This window comes from Pseudophryne corroboree, chromosome 3 (genome assembly GCF_028390025.1).
Source record: "Pseudophryne corroboree isolate aPseCor3 chromosome 3, aPseCor3.hap2, whole genome shotgun sequence".
Lineage (NCBI taxonomy): Eukaryota > Metazoa > Chordata > Amphibia > Anura > Myobatrachidae > Pseudophryne > Pseudophryne corroboree.
In genome coordinates, this window is record NC_086446.1 from 451,569,251 (window position 1) to 451,593,853 (window position 24,603).

The 24,603-nt window shown below is 46.0% G+C and overlaps 1 protein-coding gene across 5 annotated transcripts in view; it reads left to right on the forward strand.

Annotated features, from left to right (window-relative positions):
• Positions 1 to 24,603, forward strand: part of EXOC7 (exocyst complex component 7) — an 83,728-nt gene that overhangs the window by 53,487 nt on the left and 5,638 nt on the right. For 3 of the 5 annotated variants that reach the window (XM_063960556.1, XM_063960557.1, XM_063960560.1), the window contains 6 exons: positions 3,677 to 3,715; positions 12,080 to 12,145; positions 12,653 to 12,773; positions 20,744 to 20,839; positions 22,919 to 22,979; positions 23,073 to 23,114. In XM_063960556.1, coding sequence (XP_063816626.1) covers positions 3,677 to 3,715; positions 12,080 to 12,145; positions 12,653 to 12,773; positions 20,744 to 20,839; positions 22,919 to 22,979; positions 23,073 to 23,114 — 425 coding nt within the window. The remainder of the gene's footprint in view (positions 1 to 3,676; positions 3,716 to 12,079; positions 12,146 to 12,652; positions 12,774 to 20,743; positions 20,840 to 22,918; positions 22,980 to 23,072; positions 23,115 to 24,603) is intronic. The other 2 variants (XM_063960558.1, XM_063960559.1) reach the window with 1 other exon arrangement.

Genomic DNA, 24,603 nt, shown 5'->3' on the forward strand with positions numbered 1-24,603 from the left:
ATGGCGCATATGATGTTTCAGCTCAGGGTGCAGGGGGTCAACGTAATTTCATACCTGGACGATCTCCTGATAAAAGTGAGTTCCATGGAGCTTCTATTGCTCCATATAGATCGCACTATCCAACTTCTGTCTCACCACGGGTGGATCCTCAACCTGCAGAAGTCCAATCTGGAACCGTCTCAGTGGCTCCTGTTTCTGGGAATGCTACTGGATACTGTAGGACAGAAAGTGTTCCTCCCAGAGGAAAAAGTGAGAACTCTTCAAGAAATGGTTCGCATGGTCCTCTGACCTGCTCGAGTCTCCTTTCATCTTTGCATAAAATTGTTGGGAAAGATGCTGGCCTCGTACGAGGCGATTAAGTTCAGAAGGTTTCATGCCAGACCGTTCCAATTGGACATCCTGAACAAGTGGTCTGGTTCCCATCTTCAGATGCACCGGATGATTTGGCTGTCACCCCAGGCCAGGATTTCCCTCCTGTGGTGGCTACAGTCTTCCAACCTGCTGAAAGGTCGACGCTTTGGGATTCAGTATTGGATCCTCCTCCCGACGGATGCGAGTCTGAGAGTATGGGGAGCTGTCACCCAGGGGGCGCAGTTCCAGGGCAGGTGGTCTGCCCAAGAGGCCCTCCTTCCGATCAACATCCTGGAACTTCGGGCCATTTACAATGCTCTGATTCAGGCCTCCCCTCTACTCCGGGATCAGGCGATCCAAGTTCAGTCGGACATCGCCTTGGCCTTACCAGCTGGTCTACCTATTTCCTCCGATTCCGTTGATCCCAAGGGTGCTCAAGCGGATCAGGCATAAAAGAGTGAGAGCAATCTTGATTGGCACCGAAGAGCGTGGTACGCGGCTCTTCTGGACATGTCCGTAGAGGACTCTTGGCCTCTACCGCTAAGAAGGGATCTTCTTCAACAAGGTCCACTCGGACTTACGACGGCTTCGTTTGATGGCATGGAAGTTGAGTGGAACATCCTAGCTCACAAAGGGCTTTCCATGAAACTGTGGTGCAAGCCAGAAAACCTGACGTCAAAGCACTATCATCATATCTGGTGGAGATATGTCTCCTGGTGCGAGGAACGCACATAACCCTCTGCGGTATTCCACTTGGGAAGGTTCCTACGTTTCCTGCAGGCTGGAGTGGATAAAGGCTTATGTCTGGGATCCATTAAGGTCCACATTTCAGCTCTTTTCATCTTCTTCCAGAAGAGTTGGCTCTCTTGCCGGAAGTTCAGACCTTCTTGCAAGAGGTGCTTCACATACATCCTCCATTCGTGCCACCTACGACACCTTGGGATCTGGGTGTAGTGTTATGCTTTCTACAGTCCTCCTGGTTTGAACCTCTGACGACTGTAGAAGATAAGTACCTCACGTGGAAACCGGTGATGTTACTGGCCCTGGCTACTGTTAGGCGTGTCTCAGAATTGGGGGCCTTGTCGTACAAAAGTCCGTACTTGGTCTTTTACGAGAACAGAGCGGAACTCAGGATTAGACAGCAGTTCCTGACGAAGGTTGATTCAAGTGAAATGCAGAGACCACCTATTGTGATTCCGTCCAGTTCTGACACTTCTGCTCATCTGGAGGCATTGGATGCAGTGCGAGCCTTGAAAGTCTATGTCAAGAGGACGGCTCGGATCAGAAAGACGGATTCCTTGTTCGTGCTCTATGATGCACGGAAAAAGGGTTGTCCTGCTTCAAAGCAGTCCATTGCTCATTGGAGTAGGCTTACTATCCAACAGGCTTATGCGTCAGCAGCCTTACCTGTTCCACAGTCTCTGAAGGCCCACATTACCAGGTTGGTGGGCTCTTCCTGGGCGGCTGCCCGTGGAGTCTCGGCCCTACAACTATGCCGAGCTGCTACCTGGTCGGGGAAGAACACCTTTGTGAAGTTCTACAAGTTTGATACCCTGGCCAAATAGGATACCCAGTTTGGGCAGGCGGTGCTGCAGATGTCTCCACACGTTCCTGCCCGTTCTGGATCTATGGGACATCCCCATCGTACTAATCTGTCCCCAATATCCCTTATGGATGCTATAGAAAATATGATTTTAAATACCTACCAGTAAATCCTTTTCTCATAGTCCATAAGGGGTATTGGGCGCCCGCCTCTGTGCGGTAACTTTCTGCAGGTTCTCTGTTCTGTGTTTCCTGTTCAGCTGTTGCTGTTAATGTTGCCAGGCGTTGCTGGCTAAGTTATATGTTGGTGTGCTGGTGTGTAAATCTCACCACACCTTTTGTTATGTTCCTTCTCTCAAGTATGTCATTCTCCTTCGGGCACTGTTTTATCTATAACTGACCTGTAGGAGGAGGCATAGAGGGGAGGAGCCAGCACACCCAGTTGAGGAAATTTAAAGTGCACTGGCTTCTTTGGACCCGTCTATACCCCATCATACTAATCTGTCCCCAATATCCCTTATGGACTACGAGAAAAGGATTTACCGGTAGGTACTTAAAATCCTATTTTCCCATTCAGCGTTCATTCCTCTTACTGCTAAACTACTGCTGCCTCACATATCGCATGAACCACATCTACCCCTTTCTTATACTTTGTATATCTGCAATGATGTCATGAACGCCCCCTTAATTGGTAGACTGTGTTCTCACAACTTTGTTTCACACCACAAAATATCTGCCTACACTGTGTGTAGGTGACGTGTCCATATTCAGTATCCCCTATTACTAAATCCCATCTCGTCATTACTCCCTCTTCGCCTTCTGTCTCATTGATTCTACTGCCTGCTCAGTCTGCCTGTGTCTCTAATGTCTGTTTTATTTATTTCCCTGTATCTCCTTTGCTTGTTTTCATTACTATTTGCTCATCCATTGGTTTCCTTTCATCCTCTTAGATATTCATATTGGGGGTCATTCCGAGTTTATCGCTCGCTGACGATTTTCGCAGCACAGCGATCAGGTAAAAAAAGGCAAAACTGCGTATGCACCGCAATGCGCAGGCGCGTCGTACGGGTACAAAGAGGATCGGTGATGGGCGATGGATTTAGCGAAGATTCCATTCGCACAGCCGAACGCAAGGTGATTGACAGAGGGCGTTTATGGGTGTCACCTGACTGTTTTCTGGGAGTGTTTGGGAAAACGCAGGCGTGTCCAGGCATTTGCAGGGCGGGTGTCTGATGTCAAATCCGGCACCAAAAATACTGAAGTGATCGCAAGGGCTGAGTAAGTGCAGAGCTACTCTGAAACTGCACAAAATGTTTTTGCTGCGCTCGGCTGCACACACTTCAAGTTCACACACTTGCAAAGCGAAAATACACTCCCCCGTGGGCGGCGACTATGCGTTTGCACGGCTGCTAAAAGTAGCTAGCGAGTGATCAACTCGGAATGACCCCCGTTGTCTTTCTGATTATCATTAAGGTGGTGTTTTTGGTTCTTTCCATTCCCACTGTTTCCTTAGTAGCTCCTATGACAATTTCCTCCTATTCATCCCATATTATGTGTTTCTTTCTTATCTGTATCTGTTTTAGTTTTTAACCACATCTTCTCCATTGCGTTATCTCACTCACCTCTGTTCTAAGTAAAGCTATACTAGTAATTTTTGCTTTGTAATTTTGATCTTCTCCTTTTAGTGCACTAAACTGATATTCTGTTCTGTCCTCTTGTTCTTCTGCCCCTTCCTTTCCCTTCTGCTTCTGTTTCCTGTCTCCCTTCCCTCCCTTGCTAATAGTTCTTGGGGACACTTACAATATACCTATCGATCCCAGAGGTAAGCAGGGTAACACTTCTAGGGGTTCCCTTCTTCATAGTTTTCAGTACCCATACAGTATGTCTGATTATTCGCTGCATGACTTCCAGATTCCATTATGTGTATCTGCATACATTCCTGTGAGCATTTCAGTATTAGTCTAGTATTTCCCAGGTGTTATGTAAGCCTATGTCTTCTGACTTACAAAGTCACAATTTATGCACTATAGGCAGTGTAAGCACCACATCCTCATTTCACAAGCATTGAAACCCCTTTTTGAGCTGTGTTTGACGATCATTATCTTTGGTTTTGTAGTAGGAAAGGATATAAATTAGAACAACATCTAGCCAATCATATCATCCAAATGATCACAGCACATCAGGAGATTAGCACGTAAACTTGTGGGAACCTTTGACTTGTCAATCTATGTGTGTCACAAAGGCAGTGTTAGTGTGTAAGCAGGAAAACCAGAAATCACAACATTGAGGGTTAGACGTTAGAAAGAGAATGCAACAGAAGACTATATTACGTTAAGGTGTCACAACATTCTAATCCGGGCAATCGTGACGTATGGCAGTGAAAGAGTTGATCATAAACCAAAGCATCTGGTCTCTCAAAGTACAAAAATCCCCCAAATAGTATGTCACACTCACTATTAAACACCCAGGGATTTGTGCAATAATCTGCAAGATACTAGCAGTTGGTACCTATGGATGATTCCTTTCATGTTGAGGGATTCACCTATTACAGATTTATACAGCAGTTTTCTCAAAATATGGATTATAAATTGATTGTGTTGATGAATGTAGTTCCACTTGTAAATACATCTCTCTCTCTATCTATCTATCTATCTATCTATCTATCTATCTATCTATCTATCTATCTATCTATCTATAGCAATTGGAGTAGTGTCCCCCCCCCCCCCCCCCCTCCCCACCCACTGATTCTTCAAGTGTCATTTTTTTAAAAAATCTCCCAGCATCTGGTTAGCACAATAATGTGGGCATCTCCACAAAACACTCCTTATTAGGTGACCAAACACATAGCTCTGACGCACCATCAAGCCATATTAGTTCCAGAGTTAGTTACATGATACAAAGCACAAATTTGGAGATAGATAAAGTTGTTATTTTTGTTTGTTCATTCTGGCATTACGCAAAAACTACTGGATGAGTTTGGTTTGCGTCTTCACTACTGTTTATCTTAGTGACCTAGAAAGAAACTGAGGTTTGTATTATTTTGATGTGACATCAGGGAGACTGGCAATAGAGGAAAACACAGACGCTTGACATTTGGCTCATGCAATTTGCAAGTCCAAGATGACTATATGCGTATAAATATACTTCCAGGGACTGTTTATGAACTATGGAGGCAAAGCAAACGCTAGTATGTATATATATGTATGTATGTATGTATGTATGTATGTATGTGTACAGCAAATTAGTCATTATCTCACTTGTGTTAAACAAAAAAAAAAAAATGTATATTGGATATCGGAGACTCCCCTCTATATGTAACAAACTCGTATATCTAATGTGCAGTGTAATAGTAGGTCCCTGAATACAAGTTGATGGTAAGTCAGTTTTGGGGATGTCTTGCTTGCTACGGTGTTGGTGCACTACTTTTGGTTTAGAGCGGAGAGTATGCACCTGCAGATAATGCAGAGTCATACGCACATAGGGGTCATTCCGAGTTGATCGCACGTAGCAACTTTTTGCTGCTCGTGCGATGAACCTGACGCCGCCTATGGGGGAGTGTATTTTAGCATAGCAGGGCTGCGAACGCTTGTGCAGCCCTGCTATGCTACAAAAGTTTCAAGCAAAACAAGACTAGCCCTGCAGTTACTCACCCAGTGCGATGATCCAGCGATGAAGGTCCCGGTCCTGACGTCAGACATCCGCCCTCCAAACGCCTGGATCCGCCCGCGTTGGACTCACCACGCCTGGAAAACGGTGAGTATCCGCCCTGGAACGCCTCCTGCCTGTCCGTTTTTTTGCGATCGCCGCTGTGATCACATGTTTCGTTGGCGGCGTCAGGCAACGGCGCACATGCACAATGCTGCCGGCGCACATGCGCGTTTCCGACCCATTTGCACCACAGCGAAAAACCGCTGCGTGTGAACGGGTCGGAATGACCCCCTTAAGCCACAGCTCTACTTGTGGCTGAAGGAGGAATTGGGTGGTCACAGGGCGTTAACACTCATTTTTCAGACGGATGTTTTGCACCAGGGATAGAGTGGTTACAAGTGCCCGCTGATAATGACAGACAGTAGCTGTTTGGCCACAGAGATAAGTACAACTGTGTATACAGGCGAATTACTACATTTTGGCCCAAAAAGACTTAACAAGAGAAAGTGGAGACGGAGAAAGAGTGATAAATGACCAGCCAGCCAGCTAGCTCCTAACTACCATGTTACAGGCTGTGTTTGAAAAATGACAGGAGCTGATTGGCTGGTCATTTATCACACTTTATCTTTCTCCACTTTATCTTTTAGTAAGGCTTAATATATTTGGGCCTTTGTTCTGTGCATGGAATGCAGGAGCGGTTACCGCTGGCTTGTGTTGAACTCTGTATTGACCATTTTGTGTCTATTGACCATTTTGTATCTACACAGCCATTTTCTATAGATTAGTTTTACAGTGGATTAAAAACTGCAAATTTATAGATGTTTCCAGTGGCTTCATGTATAATATATCGCACACTAATCGCAATGTTTTATGCATTGCTGTTTTTATTTATCCCCCTACACGGTTTATTGTATGGACACAATAAGGCTGCAGTGCACCATATGAGACCTAAGGCTTCTATTTATAGCTTTTCGTTAGTAGAAACTCTATCTAGGGCCGGGGAGACAATGGAGCACGTTGTGTATTCCCAGCCGCCATCATTTGCTTATTTCCTAACCATTAGTGCTCCATATGCTGAATGCTGTGAGTCAACACTCCAGGTGCTTCTTCAAATCCACCAAGAATATGACCTCTTTAGCTGCTAATAAAATACATGATTATAGCTTGTATAGTTATTAACCAATGTAAATAAAGAGTAGTTGTTGACGTGTTTAGATAATATAGGAAAGCGGTCCTACTAATTATCTCTCACACTGAGCCTGTGTTCTGTATAATTGCAATACACAATGGACAGTCTGACAGTGATCACGTTACACAAGCCTGAAACATACCTTTATACCAGGAATTTAATTGAATCTAGAATTAGTATTTAGTTTTCTAGCATTTAGTATTTGGTTGTTGTGCAGTGACAGAACTTAGGTAAGATATTTAACACTGTAGGTTCCCTTCCTGGTCTAGCTGTCTTCCTCTGTAATCATCTACATCATATTTCCATGCGTGTTGTCTGTAATAACCAGAAATACAACAGGATCGCAGGCCAGCAGATGTGTGTTACCGGATAACCTGATACGCTAACATAATTACCTGACCAAATCGGCCAGTGCCTCTCTAAATGAATGTTTAGTATCCCAACAAAACACAGCAATATGAAGCAATGTTTCTTCACATCAGGAGTTCTATAGTCTCTCCCAGGCAGTGTTACCTGCTACTTTCCCAGATCTGAGAGCTAAATTGTTTCTTAAACCACACATTTTAAAAAGAAAACCACAGTATTTGCCACTTTTTTTTTACCTGTTAACAGCTGAACAAACTGTACGTTTGAGTGGTATCTGCCTATCATTCCCCACTTCAACAAACCAGTCCTTTAACCAGCTGTGAACACTAAATACAGCAAAGGCAAGAACAACCTCCTGTATATCCACAAACAATTCCATGTTATTGTGCCTTATCTTAAGGCTTTAATTACAGTAGTAACAGTGGGTTTTATTGCTAATAAAAAATAATAATTCTGCAGTGATATTGTTGTATATTGTGAACAAACATGTCCCCCATTGTACTTTCTATCAGGTATTACTAATGGGTGTGGATTATTACACCTACACTAAAAAAGGTCTACAGTCAGTAGGTCTACCAATAGTGGTAGACATTCACTAGGTCAACAGGGTCAAAAGGTCGACATAGAATAGGTAGACAGAAAAGGTTGACGGTCAAAAGGTCAACTTGGAAATGGTCGACACAAAAAAGGTAAACTATTATATTGGGTTTTTGTTTTTTTTTTGGGGGGGGGGGGTTTGTTACTTTCTGCCACAAACAAGCCCCATTAGTGCACCACGTTCCCTCTCGTGGCTCGCTTCGGGCAAGGTGCCTTGCTACACTACTTCTGCGCTTGGCACAGGTTACCTTTTCCAATCGTAGTTCACGTGGATGGTAAAGTATGAATTTTTTTTTAAAAATGTAACATTGAAAAAACAAAAAAACTGTGCCGACTATTGTCATGTCGACCTTTTGACCATGTCGATCTAGTGCATGTCTACCTTTAGTGATCGACCTATTGATTTAGACTTTTTTAGTGTAGATCTATAGATCGGATACCATTATGAACTCTCTGATCAGAGCACTATCTTGTAATCATTAGAATAACAAGTGGATGTTTTAAAAATTATTATTACTATCTTTTATTTATAAGGAGCCACAAAGGTTCTGCAGTGCCGAACAAGGGGAAATAAACTTAGAGTTACATAAGAACAGACAAATACAAAATATTTAGCAATGTCACATAAATACGTAATTGCCCTGCTCTCACAAATTTACAATCTATTGGGGATATATGTGTACACAGGGAAGTCCCATTTTTGTAATCCCGTGATTTGGGATTGAAAAAAAATCTCAATCCCAGCATTGAATTGTAAACACACAAACAGAAATACACGCACCACCAGGGACGTGCTGGGAGGTAAATGGCTCAGGAGGCACTGGCTAGAACCAGAGCCAGATTTACACACAATATATGAGCCAAAGCGCTCATGTAGGCATTATATACAGGTGCAGCAGTATATACTGCTGGAAATTTCGTTAGTTTTGACCAGAGATGTGAGGAAAAGGTAGGCAGTGCCTCACCTGCCATAGACTTTTTGCTCCAGAGTTTTAACTATTAAAATGATCAGAATAATACAAAGAAGATGGGGGTCATTCCGAGTTGTTCGCTCGCAAGCGGATTTTAGCAGATTTGCTCATGCTAAGCCGCCGCCTACTGGGAGTGAATCTTAGCATCTTAAAATTGCGAACGATGTATTCGCAATATTGCGATTACACACCTCGTAGCAGTTTCTGAGTAGCTTCAGACTTACTCGGCATCTGCGATCAGTTCAGTGCTTGTCGTTCCTGGTTTGACGTCACAAACACACCCAGCGTTCGCCCAGACACTCCCCCGTTTCTCCGGCCACTCCTGCGTTTTTTCCGGAAACTGTAGCGTTTTTTCCCACACGCCCATAAAACGGCCTGTTTCCGCCCAGTAACACCCATTTCCTGTCAATCACATTACGATCGCCAGAACGATGAAAAAGCCGTGAGTAAAATTCCTAACTGCATAGCAAATTTACTTGGCGCAGTCGCAGTGTGGACATTGCGCATGCGCATTAAGCGGAAAATCGCTGCGATGCGAAGATTTTTACAGAGCGAACAACTTGGAATGACCCCCGATATTTCTAATATATTCTTTGTATTTTTCATATACTTTATATAGTCAGAACTCTGGCGTATACATTAGTATGACAGGAAAGGCTCTGCCTCACCCCACCGCACGTCACTGTGTATACTGGAGTATGACAGGAAAGGCTTTACCTCACCTCACTGCATGTCACTGACACACACACACAAGACACAATACGTGGTTCTGTTAAAATGTCAAGTCACAGAACAGAATATAAGCAGCACTGTACACCAAGAAGTGAACATGTTCAATTCCTTCACAAACTCATTATGGAGCTTAGCAGAGGCCACTTATGATCTTCTACGACTAGAGAGGTCCGCGACAGCAGGAGAGTTTTGACTGACTGTGAGCTGCTTTTAGTGAGGAAGTAATATCCCGAACCACTGTGTTTTGAGTGGTTTGCAGAACTTCGGAGTGGGAGACTTGGAAGCTTAGTGCTGTGGCCAACCTGTGTCCACCATCACAGAGGACAACGTTGCTGCCGTATGGGCCGTAGTTGAGGAGTACGCCAGGGTGGCCATAACCCAGTTAGAGAAGGAATTTGGCATCTCACCAGGATCCATAGCTTGATGTGTCACGAAAAGCTTGGCCTGAGCAAGGTTTCTGCATGTTGGGTGCCCCATCAGCTGACTTGAGAGCAGAAGGAGGCTTGGGTGACTTGGTGCCGCAACATTCTGGCCAGGTTTGATGGCAGTAGTACAAACTCTGTTTGGGAGATCATCAGTGGCGATGAACTCTGGATCTACAGTTTCAATCCCCCCAAGACCAAACAACAATCGGTCCAGTGGACCAGAGTTGGAGGGGCACTGCTACAAAAGTTCTGACATAAGCACAGCATGGCCACGCAGACGGTGGTTGTTTTTGTGACCAAGACTCGTCATGTAGCTATCGTTCCACTCATGCAGTAACGTACAGTCACTGGGGGCTGATACGACAACTAATGTCTGCCGCAAGTGCTGGTGGCCATTTCCAGGTGCTGTCCAAGAACTCTCACTCGTCGTGCCCTTCTCCATCATGACAATGCACCTGTCTGCAAGTTCAGGAAAGTGGTGCATTTTCTGGCCCAAGAAAGCATCCAGGAGCTTGGTCATCCACCGCACAGTCCAGACCTGACTGCCTGCGATTTCTTTGTGTTTTCACAAATCAAGCACAAGATGCTTAGGATTTGTTTTGAGTCACCGGAGGCTGCAGTGGAGACCGTCATCCAGCATGTAGAAGACATACCTGCTTCGGTCTGGTCCAGCTGCTTCACCAAGTGGTTTGAGCGCATGCAACTTTGCATAGACTCCTCTGGCGAATACTTTGAAAAAATGTAATGTTCACTTTGGATGGAAATATAATTCTTTTGTGCATCTGGAAACTTATTGCACACCCCTCATATATATACACACAATCCTGCTGAGAGTTACTTGCAGGCAGTTGCTGCATTAACAGCATCCAGTGATCCACAAACCTCTACAATACATCAGGTATTTTGGAAATCAGAGAGCACCAAGCGGATAATTGTCTTCAGCTCCTTGTTCACCAAATAATAGGGCTGATGTGTGATGCGGCTGCTTTCAATCACTGATTGAAAGGCTGGTAGTACACCAATTAGTGATCATGTCACCACTCAGTGTGTTTCCAGCCTATCAATTACTGAAAGTAACTTCATCATGGTACGCCATGGGCGGTATTCAATTATTTTTACTCCCTTCCACATCCGTTCTGTTTCTGCTGACTGGGCGTGGTATCATCATTTCAGCTCGCTACCCCCAGGGTAGTGAGGCGCCCTAACTCTTTACACAGCTAAAGCTGATTACTATGAGCGCGATATGCGCGATAACGGGGATCACTTTAGAAAGGAGATTGGGCGTGATATATCATTTGAATACACTCCATCTATTCTACGGGTAGCAGGGAGTGCCTAAAAGGACATGAACTGTCAAGGTACATATTAACCCACTGCCTTCTTGCCCAGTGTGTTTTGAATTCCGTAATACCTGGGATTTAATGATTATAATCCCAGGTATTTTTAGGACTCAAAAACATATGTGATCGGGAATCCTGGAATTGGCTACCCTAGGTGGACACACCCACAGAAGAGGGCAGAGACTGCAGAGTCAGGAGGTAGTAGAGAAAAAACAAAACAAAAAAACATTATATTAAGGGCATATTTGAAGGCTGGGATGCTGGATGTAAGTCTAATGGAGCGTGGGTAGGCATTGAAAAGGATAAGAGTAACATGGGAGAAATCCTGATTGTGAGAGTGGGAAGTGGTGATCGGGGAGGGGGTAAGATGGCAGTCATTAGCAGAGGTAAATGAGGCTAGAGCTGTAGGAAGGAATAGGTTATTCAAGACCTAATTGAACAGCAAACATTGTGCCTTGGATATTACAGTATGTCCTTTGTTTATTTATGTAGCACACACACATTCTGCAGTGCTTTACAGAGAATATTTAGTTATTCATCATTCCCTGTACTATTGGAGCTTATAATCTATATTCCCTACCACCTGGTCTTGCTGACTGTAATTCAAGTATACCAATACTCCGACAGGACAGGGGTATTGCTTTGTAAATAACATTTTTCGTTTGTTTAAAGGGATCTTCAAGTCATTGATGGGTCAATTGAAAAAAAAAAAATATATATATATATATATATATATATATACTTGCCCATAGTATACATTAGTATTTAGTTAGTAGAACTACATAACTTGTATTTCAGGTTTTCTGGTCACTAACTGTATTGGTGTGTACTACTAGTTGGCTATGTAATAATATACAATACATGATAAATTGTGAATGTAACAATCTTGTGATGTTATCACCCTTGCATGTGTTTTAGAGACAAGCTCCACGGCCAGTAGCAACATCTCTGAATTCAGCAGGCGCCTACTCAGTACTTATATATGTGAGTATGGGACCTCCTATTAGACGTGTTTAGTGGAATACAGGACGTAGGGCCTGATTCACTATGCCGATGTTTTCATAATTGAGTGATTATCTGTAAACTGCACATGCGTCACTGCTGCAAGGGGCAAGCGCAGCGATTGTTTTGCGATTCCGCTTGTAGTGAGGATTAATTAGCAAATGATTGACAGGAAGTGGCTGTTTTTTGTGTCAGGTAACGGGGAGTGGCGGCAAAAACATGGACGCGTTGGAACCATTTTCAAGGCGTCGCCTACATTTGCAAAATGTCCACCCTGTGCATCTAATGTCCTTCATTGTTTCTAACAATTACTGCCTCTTGCTGCTAATATAGCTAGCAGGGCTGTCTTACCTACACACATCTAGTATGGAATCTACCTGCTGCCAATTCTACACTTTGTAGTGGCTTACATGCAATGTCTGTGTATCTGTGCCTCCTTGTGTATAGCAAATGATGGATGTGATGTACCTGTCACTCTTCTTCCTGCAGGCAAAGTTCTTGGTTACTTGCAGCTGAAACTTCTGTCCAAGTCTAAGATGTATGAGGACCTGGCACTGGGAGCCATATTTCTGCACAACAACTATAACTATATCCTGAAGTCACTGGAGAAGTAAGGAGGAACTGGTTGGTGAATTACTGTGGGGGGATAATGAGCAGGTCTCATTGACAAATGGAAAAACTCATAGTGACAAATGGTGGTATTGTTTGCTGCCCATCAGAGCTGTTCCACACTGAAATCGGTGACTCTACTGATGGATTTGCGAACAGTGAGAATTGGTGGGACATATAGTCAGGGCGACCTTAATGTATAGGCACATTGGGCAGTTGCCCAGCCCCACAATTCTAGGGGTGGGTGGTGGTCACACAATAAGCATTCTCTATCTGCCTCCCAGCCTGCAGCCATACAGTGAATGGCAGTGAGCATGCTCATTGGTGGATGGTTGGAGCTATCCACCAGTGCTGACAGCCATTCAATGTATGGAAGCATGTAGAGAGGAGGCATGGAACCGCAGGAGGTGCAGGTTATTATGGGCCATATGCAATTGCGGTCGAATTGCCGCAAATGTCGAAAAACGGGCCATTTTCGACACAAAAAAATGATTCGACAATGCAATACAGTACTTTTCGACAAAAAAAACGTCTGTTTCAAATTCGACTTTTTGCAATTCGACATTTGTCAAATTCGACATGTCTGCAATGGTAAAAATGCGGCTTTTCGACAAAAGTATATTCAACTGAAGAATGTCGATTCGACAACAGTGCTTTTCGACAGTCATTTCGTCAATTTCAGTCCGCCTCATTTTGCTGGCGGGATCTAATAACATTTTTTAAAAACATGTGTTTGTTTTTTTATTGCTAATAGCATATCTATTTATATTAGAATGTATTATTATCTACTTGGTTTGTCTATTAGGAGCCACAAGTATTATTTAATATATTTTTTAAAAGAATATTTTTTATTTTTTTTTACTGGTGGGAACTTTGCGGTCAGCGGTTGAGGTTACTCGCGGTCAACCGCTGACCGCAAAGTTCCCACCATTGAATATAATGGAGCGGCATAGTGCTATGCGCCGCCTGACAGCTCAGACGCGCAGAGCCAATCAGGAGAGTGCTACAACGTGGCGCTCCCTGATTGGCTGAAGGGACCCTCTGTGACAGGAGTCACGGGGTGTCCCGGCATTCAGTGCGTGGTCCGGGTTTTGCGTTTTATTATTTTGCCAAGTACGTGGATTCCAAGCAGAAGAGGACAGATCTACACAGGATTTTTGTGAGTATAATTTTATTTACAGGTACCCCATGGATTCTACTGGAGAAGAGGACAGTCGGCGTGTCAACATAGGTAAGTATGTGTGTGTCGGTGTGCATGTATGTAATAAAGTTTTACTATCACGGTGTGTGTGTACTGTTTTTATTTGGGTATTTTTTTTGCAGTAGAACTACAGGTACCAGCGGGCCCGTTTCCCCCCGCATGCTGGTACTTTTGGTTCTCCAAGTACCAGCTTGCGGGGGAGGCTTGCTGGGACTTGTAGTTCTGCTACAAAAAACAATATTCTTTATTTCTCTAACGTCCTAGTGGATGCTGGGAACTCCGTAAGGACCATGGGGAATAGCGGGCTCCGAAGGAGGCTGGGCACTCTAGAAAGATCTTAGACTACCTGGTGTGCACTGGCTCCTCCCACTATGACCCTCCTCCAAGCCTCAGTTAGATTTCGTGCCCGGCCGAGGTTGGATGCACACTAGGGGCTCTCCTGAGCTCTTAGAAAGTTATAGTCTTAGAATTTGTTAATTTCAGTGAGACCTGCTGGCAACAGGCTCACTGCAGCGAGGGACTAAGGGGAGAAGAAGCGAACTCGCCTGCTTGCAGCCGGATTGGGCTTCTTAGGCTACTGGACACCATTAGCTCCAGAGGGATCGACCGCAGGCCCAGCCTTGATGTTCGGTCCCGGAGCCGCGCCGCCGTCCCCCTTACAGAGCCAGAAGCAAGAAGATGGTCCGGAAAATCGGCGGCATGAAGACTCTGTCTTCACCAAGGTAGCGCACAGCACTGCAGCTGTGCGCCATTGCTCCTCTCACACACTTCACACTCCGGTCACTGAGGGTGCAGGGCGCTGGGGGGGGCGCCCTGAGGCAGCAATAAAAACACCTTGGCTGGCTAAAATACCTCAATATATGGCCCCAGGGGCTATATATGAGGTAAATACCCCTGCCAGAATTCCATAAAAAACGGGAGAATAGGCCGCGAAAAAGGGGCGGAGCCTATCTCCTCAGCACACTGGCGCCATTTTTCCCTCACAGCTCGGCTGGAGGGAAGCTCCCTGGCTCTTCCCTGCAATTCTACAGTACAATAAGAGGGAAAAGAGAGGGGGGGCATTAAAATTGGCACTGTATACAGTATATTATATAAAAGCTATTAGGGACATAACTCAGTTAGTCCCTGTATGTGTGTATATATATATATATATATATATATATATATAGCGCTCTGGTGTGTGCTGGCATACTCTTACTCTGTCCCCCCAAAGGGCTTTTGTGGGTCCTGTCCTCGTTTAGAGCATTCCCTGTGTGTCTGCGGTGTGTCGGTACGGCTGTGTCGACATGTTGAATGAGGAGGCTTATATGGTGACAGAACAGAGGCCGATATATGTGATGTCGCCCCCTGTGGGGCCGACACCAGAGTGGATGGATAGGTGAAAGGTATTAACCGACAGTGTCAACTCCTTACATAAAAGGGTGGATGACGTAACAGCTGTGGGACAGCCGGCTTCGCAGCCCGCGCCTGCCCAGGCGTCTCAAAGGCCATCAGGGGCTCAAAAACGCCCGCTCTCTCAGATGGCAGACACAGATGTCGACACGGAGTCTGACTCCAGTGTCGACAAGGTGGAGACATATACACAATCCACTAGGAACACCCGTGACGTGATCCCGGCAATAAACAATGTGTTATACATTTCTGACTTTAACCCAAGCACCTCTAAAAATGGGTTTTAGGTTTGGGGAGAAAAAACAGGCAGTGTTTTGTTCCCCCATCAGATGAATAAATGAAGTGTGTGAAAGCGTGGGTTCCCCCGTTAAGAAACTGGTAATTTATAAAAAGTTACTGATGGCGTACCCTTTCCCGCCAGGTGGATAAGTTACGCTGGGAGATATCCCCTAGGGTGGATAAGGCGCTCACACGTTTGTCAAAAAAGGTGGCACTGCCGTCTTAGGATACGGCCACTTTAATAGGTACCTGTTGATAAAAAACAGGAGGCTATCCTGAAGTCTGTATTTACACACTCAGGTACTAGACTGAGACCTGCAGATAGTGCTGCTGCAGCGTGGTCGGTGACCCTGTCAAACAGGGATACTAGTTGGCAAACATAAAAACATATTAAAGACGTCGTCTTATATATGGGGGATGCACAGAGGGATATTTTGCCGGCTGGCATCCAAAATAAATGTAATGTCCATTCTGTCAGGAGGGTATTAGAGACCTGTCACTGGACAGGTGATGCTGACTTAAAAAGCGCATAGAGAGCCTTATAAGGGTGAGGAATTATTTGGGGATGGTCTCTGGGACCTCGTATCCACAGCAACTGCTGGGAAGAAATAATTTTACCTCAGGTTTCCTCACAGACAAGAAAAGCAAGCGGGTCAAATGGCGCTTCCTTTCTGTACAGAGACAAGGGTAGAGGGAAAAAAGCTGCACCAGTCAGCCTGTTCCCAGAATCAAGATTATTCCCCCGCCTCCTGTGAGGCCACACCATGACGCGGGTGCTCCACAGGTGTAGCCAGGTACGGTGGGGGGCCGTCTCAAAAATTTCAGCAATTAGTGGGCTCGCTCACAGGTGGATCCCTGTTTCTTTCAAGTAGTATTTCAGGGGTACAAGCTGGAATTCGAGATGTCTCCCCCCAGCCGTTTCCTAAAATATGCCTTGCTGACAACTCCCTCAGGCAGGGAGGCTGTGCTAGAGGCAATTAATAAGCGGTATTCCCAGCAGGTAATACTCAAGGTGCCCCTACTTCAACAAGGACGGGGTTACTATTCCACACGGGTTGGGGTACCGAAACCGCATGGTTCGGTGTGACCCATTTTATATTTAAAATCCTTGAACACAAAAATTCAAGTTCAAGATGGAATCGCTCAGGGCGGTTATTCCAAGCCTGGACGAGGGGGATTACATGGTATCCTGGGACATCAAGGATGCTTACCTGCATGTCCCCATTTACCATCCTCGCCAGGAGTACCTCAGATTTGTGGTACAGGATTACCATTACCAAGTCCAGACACTGCCGTTTGGACTGTACATGGCACCGAGGGTGTTTTATCAAGGTAATGGCCGAAATGTTGATACTCCTTCAAAAAAAGGGAGTTGTAATTATCCCGTACTTGGACAATCTCGTTATAAGGGCGAGGTCCAAGGAGCAGTTGGTAGTCGGGGTAGCACTATTTTGGAAAGTGCTACAACAGCATGGTTGGATTCTAAACAGTCCAAAGTCACAGCTGGTTCCTATGACACGTCTACTGTTCCTGGGGATGGTTCTGGACATAAACCAGAAATAGTGTTTCTCCCGGAGGAGAAAGCCAAGGAGTTGTCATCTCTAGTCAGAGACCTCCTGAAGCCAAAATAGGTAGCGGTGCATCATTGCACGCGAGTCCTGGGAAAAATGGTAGCTTCCTACGAAGCAATCCCATTAGGCAGGTTCCATACAAGAACTTTTCAGAGGGACCTGTTGGACAAGTGGTCCGGATCGCATCTTCCGATGCATAGGCTGATAACCCTGTCTCCAAGGACCAGGGTATCTCTACTGTGGTGGCTGCAGAGTGCCCATCTTCAAGAGGGCCGCAGGTTCGGCATACAGGACTAGGTCCTAGTGACCATGGATTCCAGCCTTTGAGGCTGGGAGGCAGTCACACAGGGAAGAAATTTCCAGGGACTTTGGTCAAGTCAGGTTATTTCCCTACACATAAATATTCTGGACCTGAGGGCCATTTACAATGCCCTGAGGCCGGCAAGGCCTCTGCTTCAAAACCAGCCGGTACTGATCCAATCAGACAACATCACGGCAGTCGCCCATGTAAACCAACAGGGCGGCACAAGAAGCAGGATGGCAGAAGCCACAAGGATTCTCCGATAGGCGGAAAATCATGTGTTAGCACTGTCAGCAGTGTTCATTCCCGGAGTGGACAACTGGGAAGCAGATCTTCTCAACAGGCACGACCTCCACCCGGGAGAATGGGGACTTCCTCCAGAAGTCTTCCAATAGGATTGTACACCATTGGGAAAGGCCACAGGTGGACATGATGGCGTCCCGCCTCAACAAAAAGCTATAAAAGATATTGCACCGGCTCAAGGGACCCTCAGGCGATAGCTATGGACGCTCTGGTAACACCGTGGGTGTACCAGTCGGTTTATGTGTTCTCCCCTCTGCCTCTCATACCAAAGGTACTGAGAATAATAAGAAGGCGAGGAGTAAGAACGATACTCGTGGATGGCCAAGAAGAGCTTGGTACCCAGAACTTCAAGAATTTATATCAGAGGACCCATGGCCTCTGCCACTCAGACAGGACCTGCAGCAGCAGGGGCCCTGTCTGTTCCAAGACTTACCGCGGCTGCGTTTGTCGGCATGGCGGTTGAACGCCGGATCCTGAAGGAAAAGGGCATTCCGGAGGAAGTCATTCCTACGCTTACTAAAGCCAGGAAAGAGGTTACAGCAACTCATTATCACCGCATATGGCGAAAATATGTTGCATGGTGTGAGGCCGAAAGGGCCCCAACAGAGGAATTTCAACTAGGTCGATTTCTGCATTTCCTGCAAGCAGGAGTGACTATGGGCCTTAAATTGGGTTCCATTAAGGTACAGATCTCGGCTCTGTCGATTTTCTTTCAAAAAGAACTAGCTTCAGTACCTGAAGTTCAGACATTTTATAAAAGGAGTGCTGCAGAGTCAGCCCCCGTTTGTGCCTCCTGTGGCACCTTGGGATCTCAACGTGGTGTTGAGTTTCTTAAAATCACATTGGTTTGAACCACTAAAAACCGTGGATCTGAAATATCTCACGTGGAAGGTGGTTATGTTATTGGCCTTGGCTTCTGCCAGGCGAGTATCAAAGTTGGCGGCTTTGTCTTGTAAAAGCCCTTATTTGATTTTCCATATGGATAGGGCAGAATTGAGGACTCGTCCCCAGTTTCTCCCAAAGGTGGTGTCAGCGTTTCACCTGAACCAGCCTATTGTGGTGCCTAGGCTACTAGGGACTTGGAGGACTCCAAGTTGCTAGACGTTGTCAGGGCACTGAAAATATATGTTTCCAGAACGGCTAGAGTCAGAAAATCTGACTCGCTGTTTATCCTATATGCACCTAACAAGCTGGGTGCTCCTGCTTCTAAGCAGACTATTGCTCGTTGGATTTGTAGTACAATTCAGCTTGCACATACTGTGGCAGGCCTGCCACAGCCAAAATCTGTCAATGCCCATTCCACAAGGAAGGTGGGCTTATCTTGGGCGGCTGCCCGAGAGGTCTCGGCTTTACAACTTTGCCGAGCAGCTACTTGGTCAGGGGCAAACACGTTTGCAAAATTCTACAAATTTGATACCCTGGCTGAGGAGGACCTGGAGTTCTCTCATTCAGTGCTGCAGAGTCATCCGCACTCTCCCGCCCGTTTGGGAGCTTTGGTATAATCCCCATGGTCCTTACGGAGTTCCCAGCATCCACTAGGACGTTAGAGAAAATAAGAATTTACTCACCGGTAATTCTATTTCTCGTAGTCCGTAGTGGATGCTGGGCGCCCATCCCAAGTGCGGTTTATCTGCAATACTTGTACATAGTTATTGTTAACTAAATCGGGTTATTGTTGAGCCATCTGTTGAGAGGCTCTATTGTTTCATACTGTTAACTGTGTTTCATATCACGAGTTGTACGGTGTGATTGGTGTGGCTGGTATGAGTCTTACCCGGGATTCAAAATCCTTCCTTATTGTGTACGCTCGTCCGGGCACAGTACCTAACTGAGGCTTGGAGGAGGGTCATAGTGGGAGGAGCCAGTGCACACCAGGTAGTCTAAGATCTTTCTAGAGTGCCCAGCCTCCTTCGGAGCCCGCTATTCCCCATGGTCCTTACGGAGTTCCCAGCATCCACTACGGACTACGAGAAATAGAATTACCGGTGAGTAAATTCTTATTTTTGTCACTTGGCTATCAGCCTCCCATCCGCCGCCCTTGGATGGGGGGGGGACAGCCTCGGGCTTCACCCCTGGCCCTTGGGTGACTGGAAGGGGGGGGGGACCTCTTGATTTAAGGGATCCCCACTCCTCCAGGGTACCCCGGCCAGGGGTGACTAGTTGGGGATTTAATGCCACGGCCGCAGAGACCGGTATAAAAGTGTTCCCCGGCTGTGGCATTATCTCTCCAGCTAGTGGAGCCCGGTGCTGGTGTGAAAAATACGGGGGACCCCTATGTCTTTTGTCCCCCGTATTTTTTGCATCAGGACCGGACGCAGAGCCCGGTGCTGGTTGTGAAAATACGGGTGATCCCCTGTCATTTTCCCCCCCATATTTTTACAACCAGGACCGGCTCAAAGAGCCCGAGGCTGGTTATGCTTAGGAGGGGGGACCCCACGCATTTTTTTTCTTGATTCTTTTAAACACTTTTGTGCCGTCCATGAAGTCGAATCCAGGACGCACACTATCGTCAATTGGTCCGTTTTTCGACAGTGGGACTGTCGAATCCGTTTTTTATTGAATATGTCGAATTCGGGTACCGGCGGGACACTGTAGAATTGTGTCGAATTTAAAAATGGTCGAAATTGCATATACCCCTTAATCTTTTAAATTGGTTCCTGTGAATAGGTGGGATGGGGCCCCAGTGCATTTGTTTGCCCAGGGCCAACTATGCTGTCAAGACAGATCTGCATAAAGTACAGTCTGAAAGAGGCTATGCCATAAAGAGAGAAAGGCAGTTAAATTACAGATAATATGCATATTTGATGGTTTTGTAGCGTAAAGTGAAGTACATAAGACAATAGTGAATATCCACAGGCTGTGAGGTGGGTGGAACCATCTCTGGACCAGTGATGAGGGGTGTGTATGTGTTTGGTTTTCCATAGGTCAGAACTTATGCAGGTGGTCTCTGTGACCCAGAAGAACCCTGACAGTGTGTATCGTGACCACATAGAAAAACAGATCAAGACATACCAGCAAAGGTCTAGCATATTAATCACTATATAAGTGTCTTTATGTTATTTATGTCAGCAAAGTGAACACCAGAGGACTTTTCATATTGTTAGAACATGATTGGGAAACCCATTATTAACAATTCAAGGCTATGGGTAGCTCTTCAGCCCTGTTCAGGTTGTTCAGGAGCTGAGATTAGCAACTACTGGGCAATAGCCTGGTAATCCAGAAGCCAGTCTTTGTACTCTTGCTCGACACAATGTATTCTTGGTTTTTTAACTTTATACATCTGTCAAACTTAAAGAAAAATAGATGGAACACTATACTCTTAGGGGTCAATAAATTATACACAAAGGGTCGTTGCCGCAGTGCTTCAACGGCATCTGGTCTCGCACCCTTCGTGGGCTGATTTCAGCCTGAATTTGTACAAAATTGCTTTGACCCCTATGGGGCAGCGAGTACATTTGTACAAATTCGGGCTGCCGTAAAGTGCGTTCGCTGCAGCGATGATTCGCACCAGCGAGTTCATCACGGCTAATTGGATTGACTCTTTTCAGTGAATATTAGAAAATGTGTTTATTTTCACAATAAAACCATACAGTTAAAATATATACTATTAAAAATAATTATCCTAACTACCTTTAAAAGGGTTATTCAATTAGGCAAACAATATGAAGATCGGAGTCACATATAGCTATATTTTTTCATGCCATCAATTAGAGGTAGATAAGCTCAGTCCAACCTTATGTAAGTGTTTGAAAACAGTTATAAAAGTATACATTCCATGTATCACAATCTTGCATAGTCGCCTGCAGTCAGCTTTTAGTAATGTAGTGCTGGTCTCGTATCCGCAGAAGCAACAGTATAGACTATAGAGGATTATTTATGCTTGTTAGTAAGCAGTTTTATAAAGGCACTCAGTCTCTTCCGAATAGCTTGTTAATAGCCAATGTACATTCACTCCCTCACTATTATAATCTGTAGACTAAGGCCGATTACACATTGAAACAATCGGCAATCGGGCTGACGGTCGGCCTATTTCCCTTTGCCCGCACCATGCCAGATTGCCGGTACACACTAGCCCGATGTAATTCGTTCTGTCCTTCATTACACTGCACCGGGTTGCATGCAATATATTTTCCGGGTGGCCGTGCAGCGCGGCTGTCTGTAAGATGTCACGACTGTTGTGCTGATATCGCAAATCGTGCCGACATTGTGCTAGTGCCCACCTTAAGTCTGCTGAAATGATGTAGTGCTGTGGGGGTTGTCAGCAGTGTCTACTGGCCAAAAATGACCCTTGCTGTAGATAACTGCTCTTACCCTGTGATGGATGTATTGAGTACGCCCAGGACAGTGCCGTGGCCAGCGGGCATACAAAAAAGGCTGCAGTCTTGCTGTGCACCTAGTTGGGTAATCCTGCTGGCGTGTGGGTAGCTCTACCCAGTCACAATCCTGATGTAACCTGGATTTGGGAGCTCGCTGGTGGGGTGGTTTTCAGGTTGCCGACTGTCGGAATCCCGGCGCACAGTATACCGGCGCCGGAATCCTGACAGCCGGCATACCGACAGTTTTTCTCCCTCGTGGGGGTCCACGACCCCCCTGGAGGGAGAATAAATACATGCCCGCAGCGCGGTGAGCGTAGCGAGCCCGCAAGGGGCTCATTTGCGCTCGCCACGCTGTCTGTATGCCGGCGGTCAGGTTTCCGGCGCCGGTATGCTGGTCGCCGGGAGCCCGGCCGCCGGCATACCATACCACACCCTGCTGGTGTGCTGGCGGCTCTAGCCGGTTGTTTCCTGGTCAGCTCTGTCTGACGGATTCCCTGCCGCTTGGAGCGGGGATAGAAGATTCCGCATTTATCACTTGAATGGGGTGTGCCTTGGTACGTTTCTCGGGCAGTAAAGTGTCCGTTTCATCTTTTTTTAAACCTACATGTGTTCAGCCCCAGCCCTGTTACTGGGGTATTTCTGAATCATAGCTCTGGGTTTCTCTCATAGGGAATACAGAAAACCCATTCAGTCCAGTTACTGGTCACACAAGTGTTCCCATATATTACCCTGTATACTGCTTTTGTTTTTGTCCATTACTAATGGTGTATGTTTTACTTCCAGCTGGCTTAAAGTGACGGAATATGTCAATGACAGGAATATGCCAGCATTCCAAGGAACAAAGGTGATTGCCCAATGATCCAAGGACATACTTATCTTAATACATTTAAGTATGAATTTGTACAGTTACTCTTAATATTGTAATCTTTTATTACAGCTGAAGGACAAGGAGCGGCAGATGATTAAAGAACGCTTTAAGGTAAATAAGGCATTCTGTGCCTGATCCAGACATGGCTGCAGTGCTGATGTCGCATGCAGTTGGCTGACGTTTTAAGTCTGCACATGCACCTGAGTCGCACCACGCATGCACCCTGATTGTCTGCGCACAGAGATGCAGCACAGATTCAGACAAACTGTCTGAGAGTTATAGTTGGTGTTCCTCGGAGGTGCAAGTTTCGATGGTGGGACCGATGGTGAGTTGAAATATGCACATTGACGGAAATGTTCTGACTTAAGATGCTGCAGGTGGGTGATCAGTTGTTTTAAATTGGGATGCATCATTTGCATAAAGACACAGACGCGTATGAGTCCATTTCTGAATCAGGCCCTCTGTGCCACGTGAGTTATAGATTTGATGTGCGTTCATATCAGCATAATACAGAATCCCTTTTGGATGATGAAGTATGGCCATCAATGTTGATGGAGCACTGAAGCATCAATTGGAAGGTTCTTGTTTCTGCTGCGTGGTACACTGGGCTCCACAAGGAATGGACAATGGGGTGTAGACTAGGATCTTGATCCGAGGCACCAACAAGCTCAAAGCTTTGACTGTTCCCAGAATGCATAGCGCCACCTCCTATATTACCCCGCCTCCCCGCACAGGATCTCAGTTTTGTAGTTGGTGCTGCAGTAGCAGGCACTTAACAGAGGGGCTGCTCCAGGCAGCCCTAAGAAGAGCATTTTTTCTGAGGAAAAAAGTGAAGACTTCAAGGGCAGCAGCAGTGTTACATGTCAGTGGACATTCACGGCTGCAGCTCCGGCTCTCCCCAGCGGCGCTGTACACTCCCGAGCCCTGGTTGCCGGGTACCTACAGCAGGAGGCTCCGGTTTTCTTCTTGTCAGGCACACACGACGGGGGCTCTCCGGGATCGCGTGGCCGCACTTCGGGAGGTGGTAAGTGGGTCCCGCTTGCGGGACCCGGTCTTTATCGCGATCCAGCGCGGTCAGTGGGAGGCGGGCAGCGCGCGCTGGCGGTGGACACTGTGGCAGTACAGGCGATCCCACTAGATCACCAGGGCATGGGACAGGTCAGGTTTTCTCTATAAACTGTTTTATTAGAGCCCGCAGTACCCGGTGGTTTTGCCAGCAGGGGGATAGAGCTTGGACCTGAAGCCCCTCCCCCAGCCCCAGGGTGCCATTTTCTGAAAATGTTCCCGCCCTGGAGCTGCATATCTGTCTCTCCCTCACTCCCTGGCAGTGTCTGCGGCGCCATTATCCCTCAGCTCACTGTTCCTGGGAATGCTTGGGCAAATCCTCCTATGTAAAGCCGCCTGGTTGTCAGTGCTGTGACTTTACAAGACACTTAAGTATTCTACCTGCCTTTTTTAGTCAGTGTTAGTTAAGAAAGAGTGCATTTAGTCAGGGTTTCCTAGTACAATTACCCTGTGATATACATCCAGTTCTTACTGTGTACTGTTATATCTATTGTTATATAGCTGTGTAAGCTAGTCCAGTGCAGTATTATTGTTA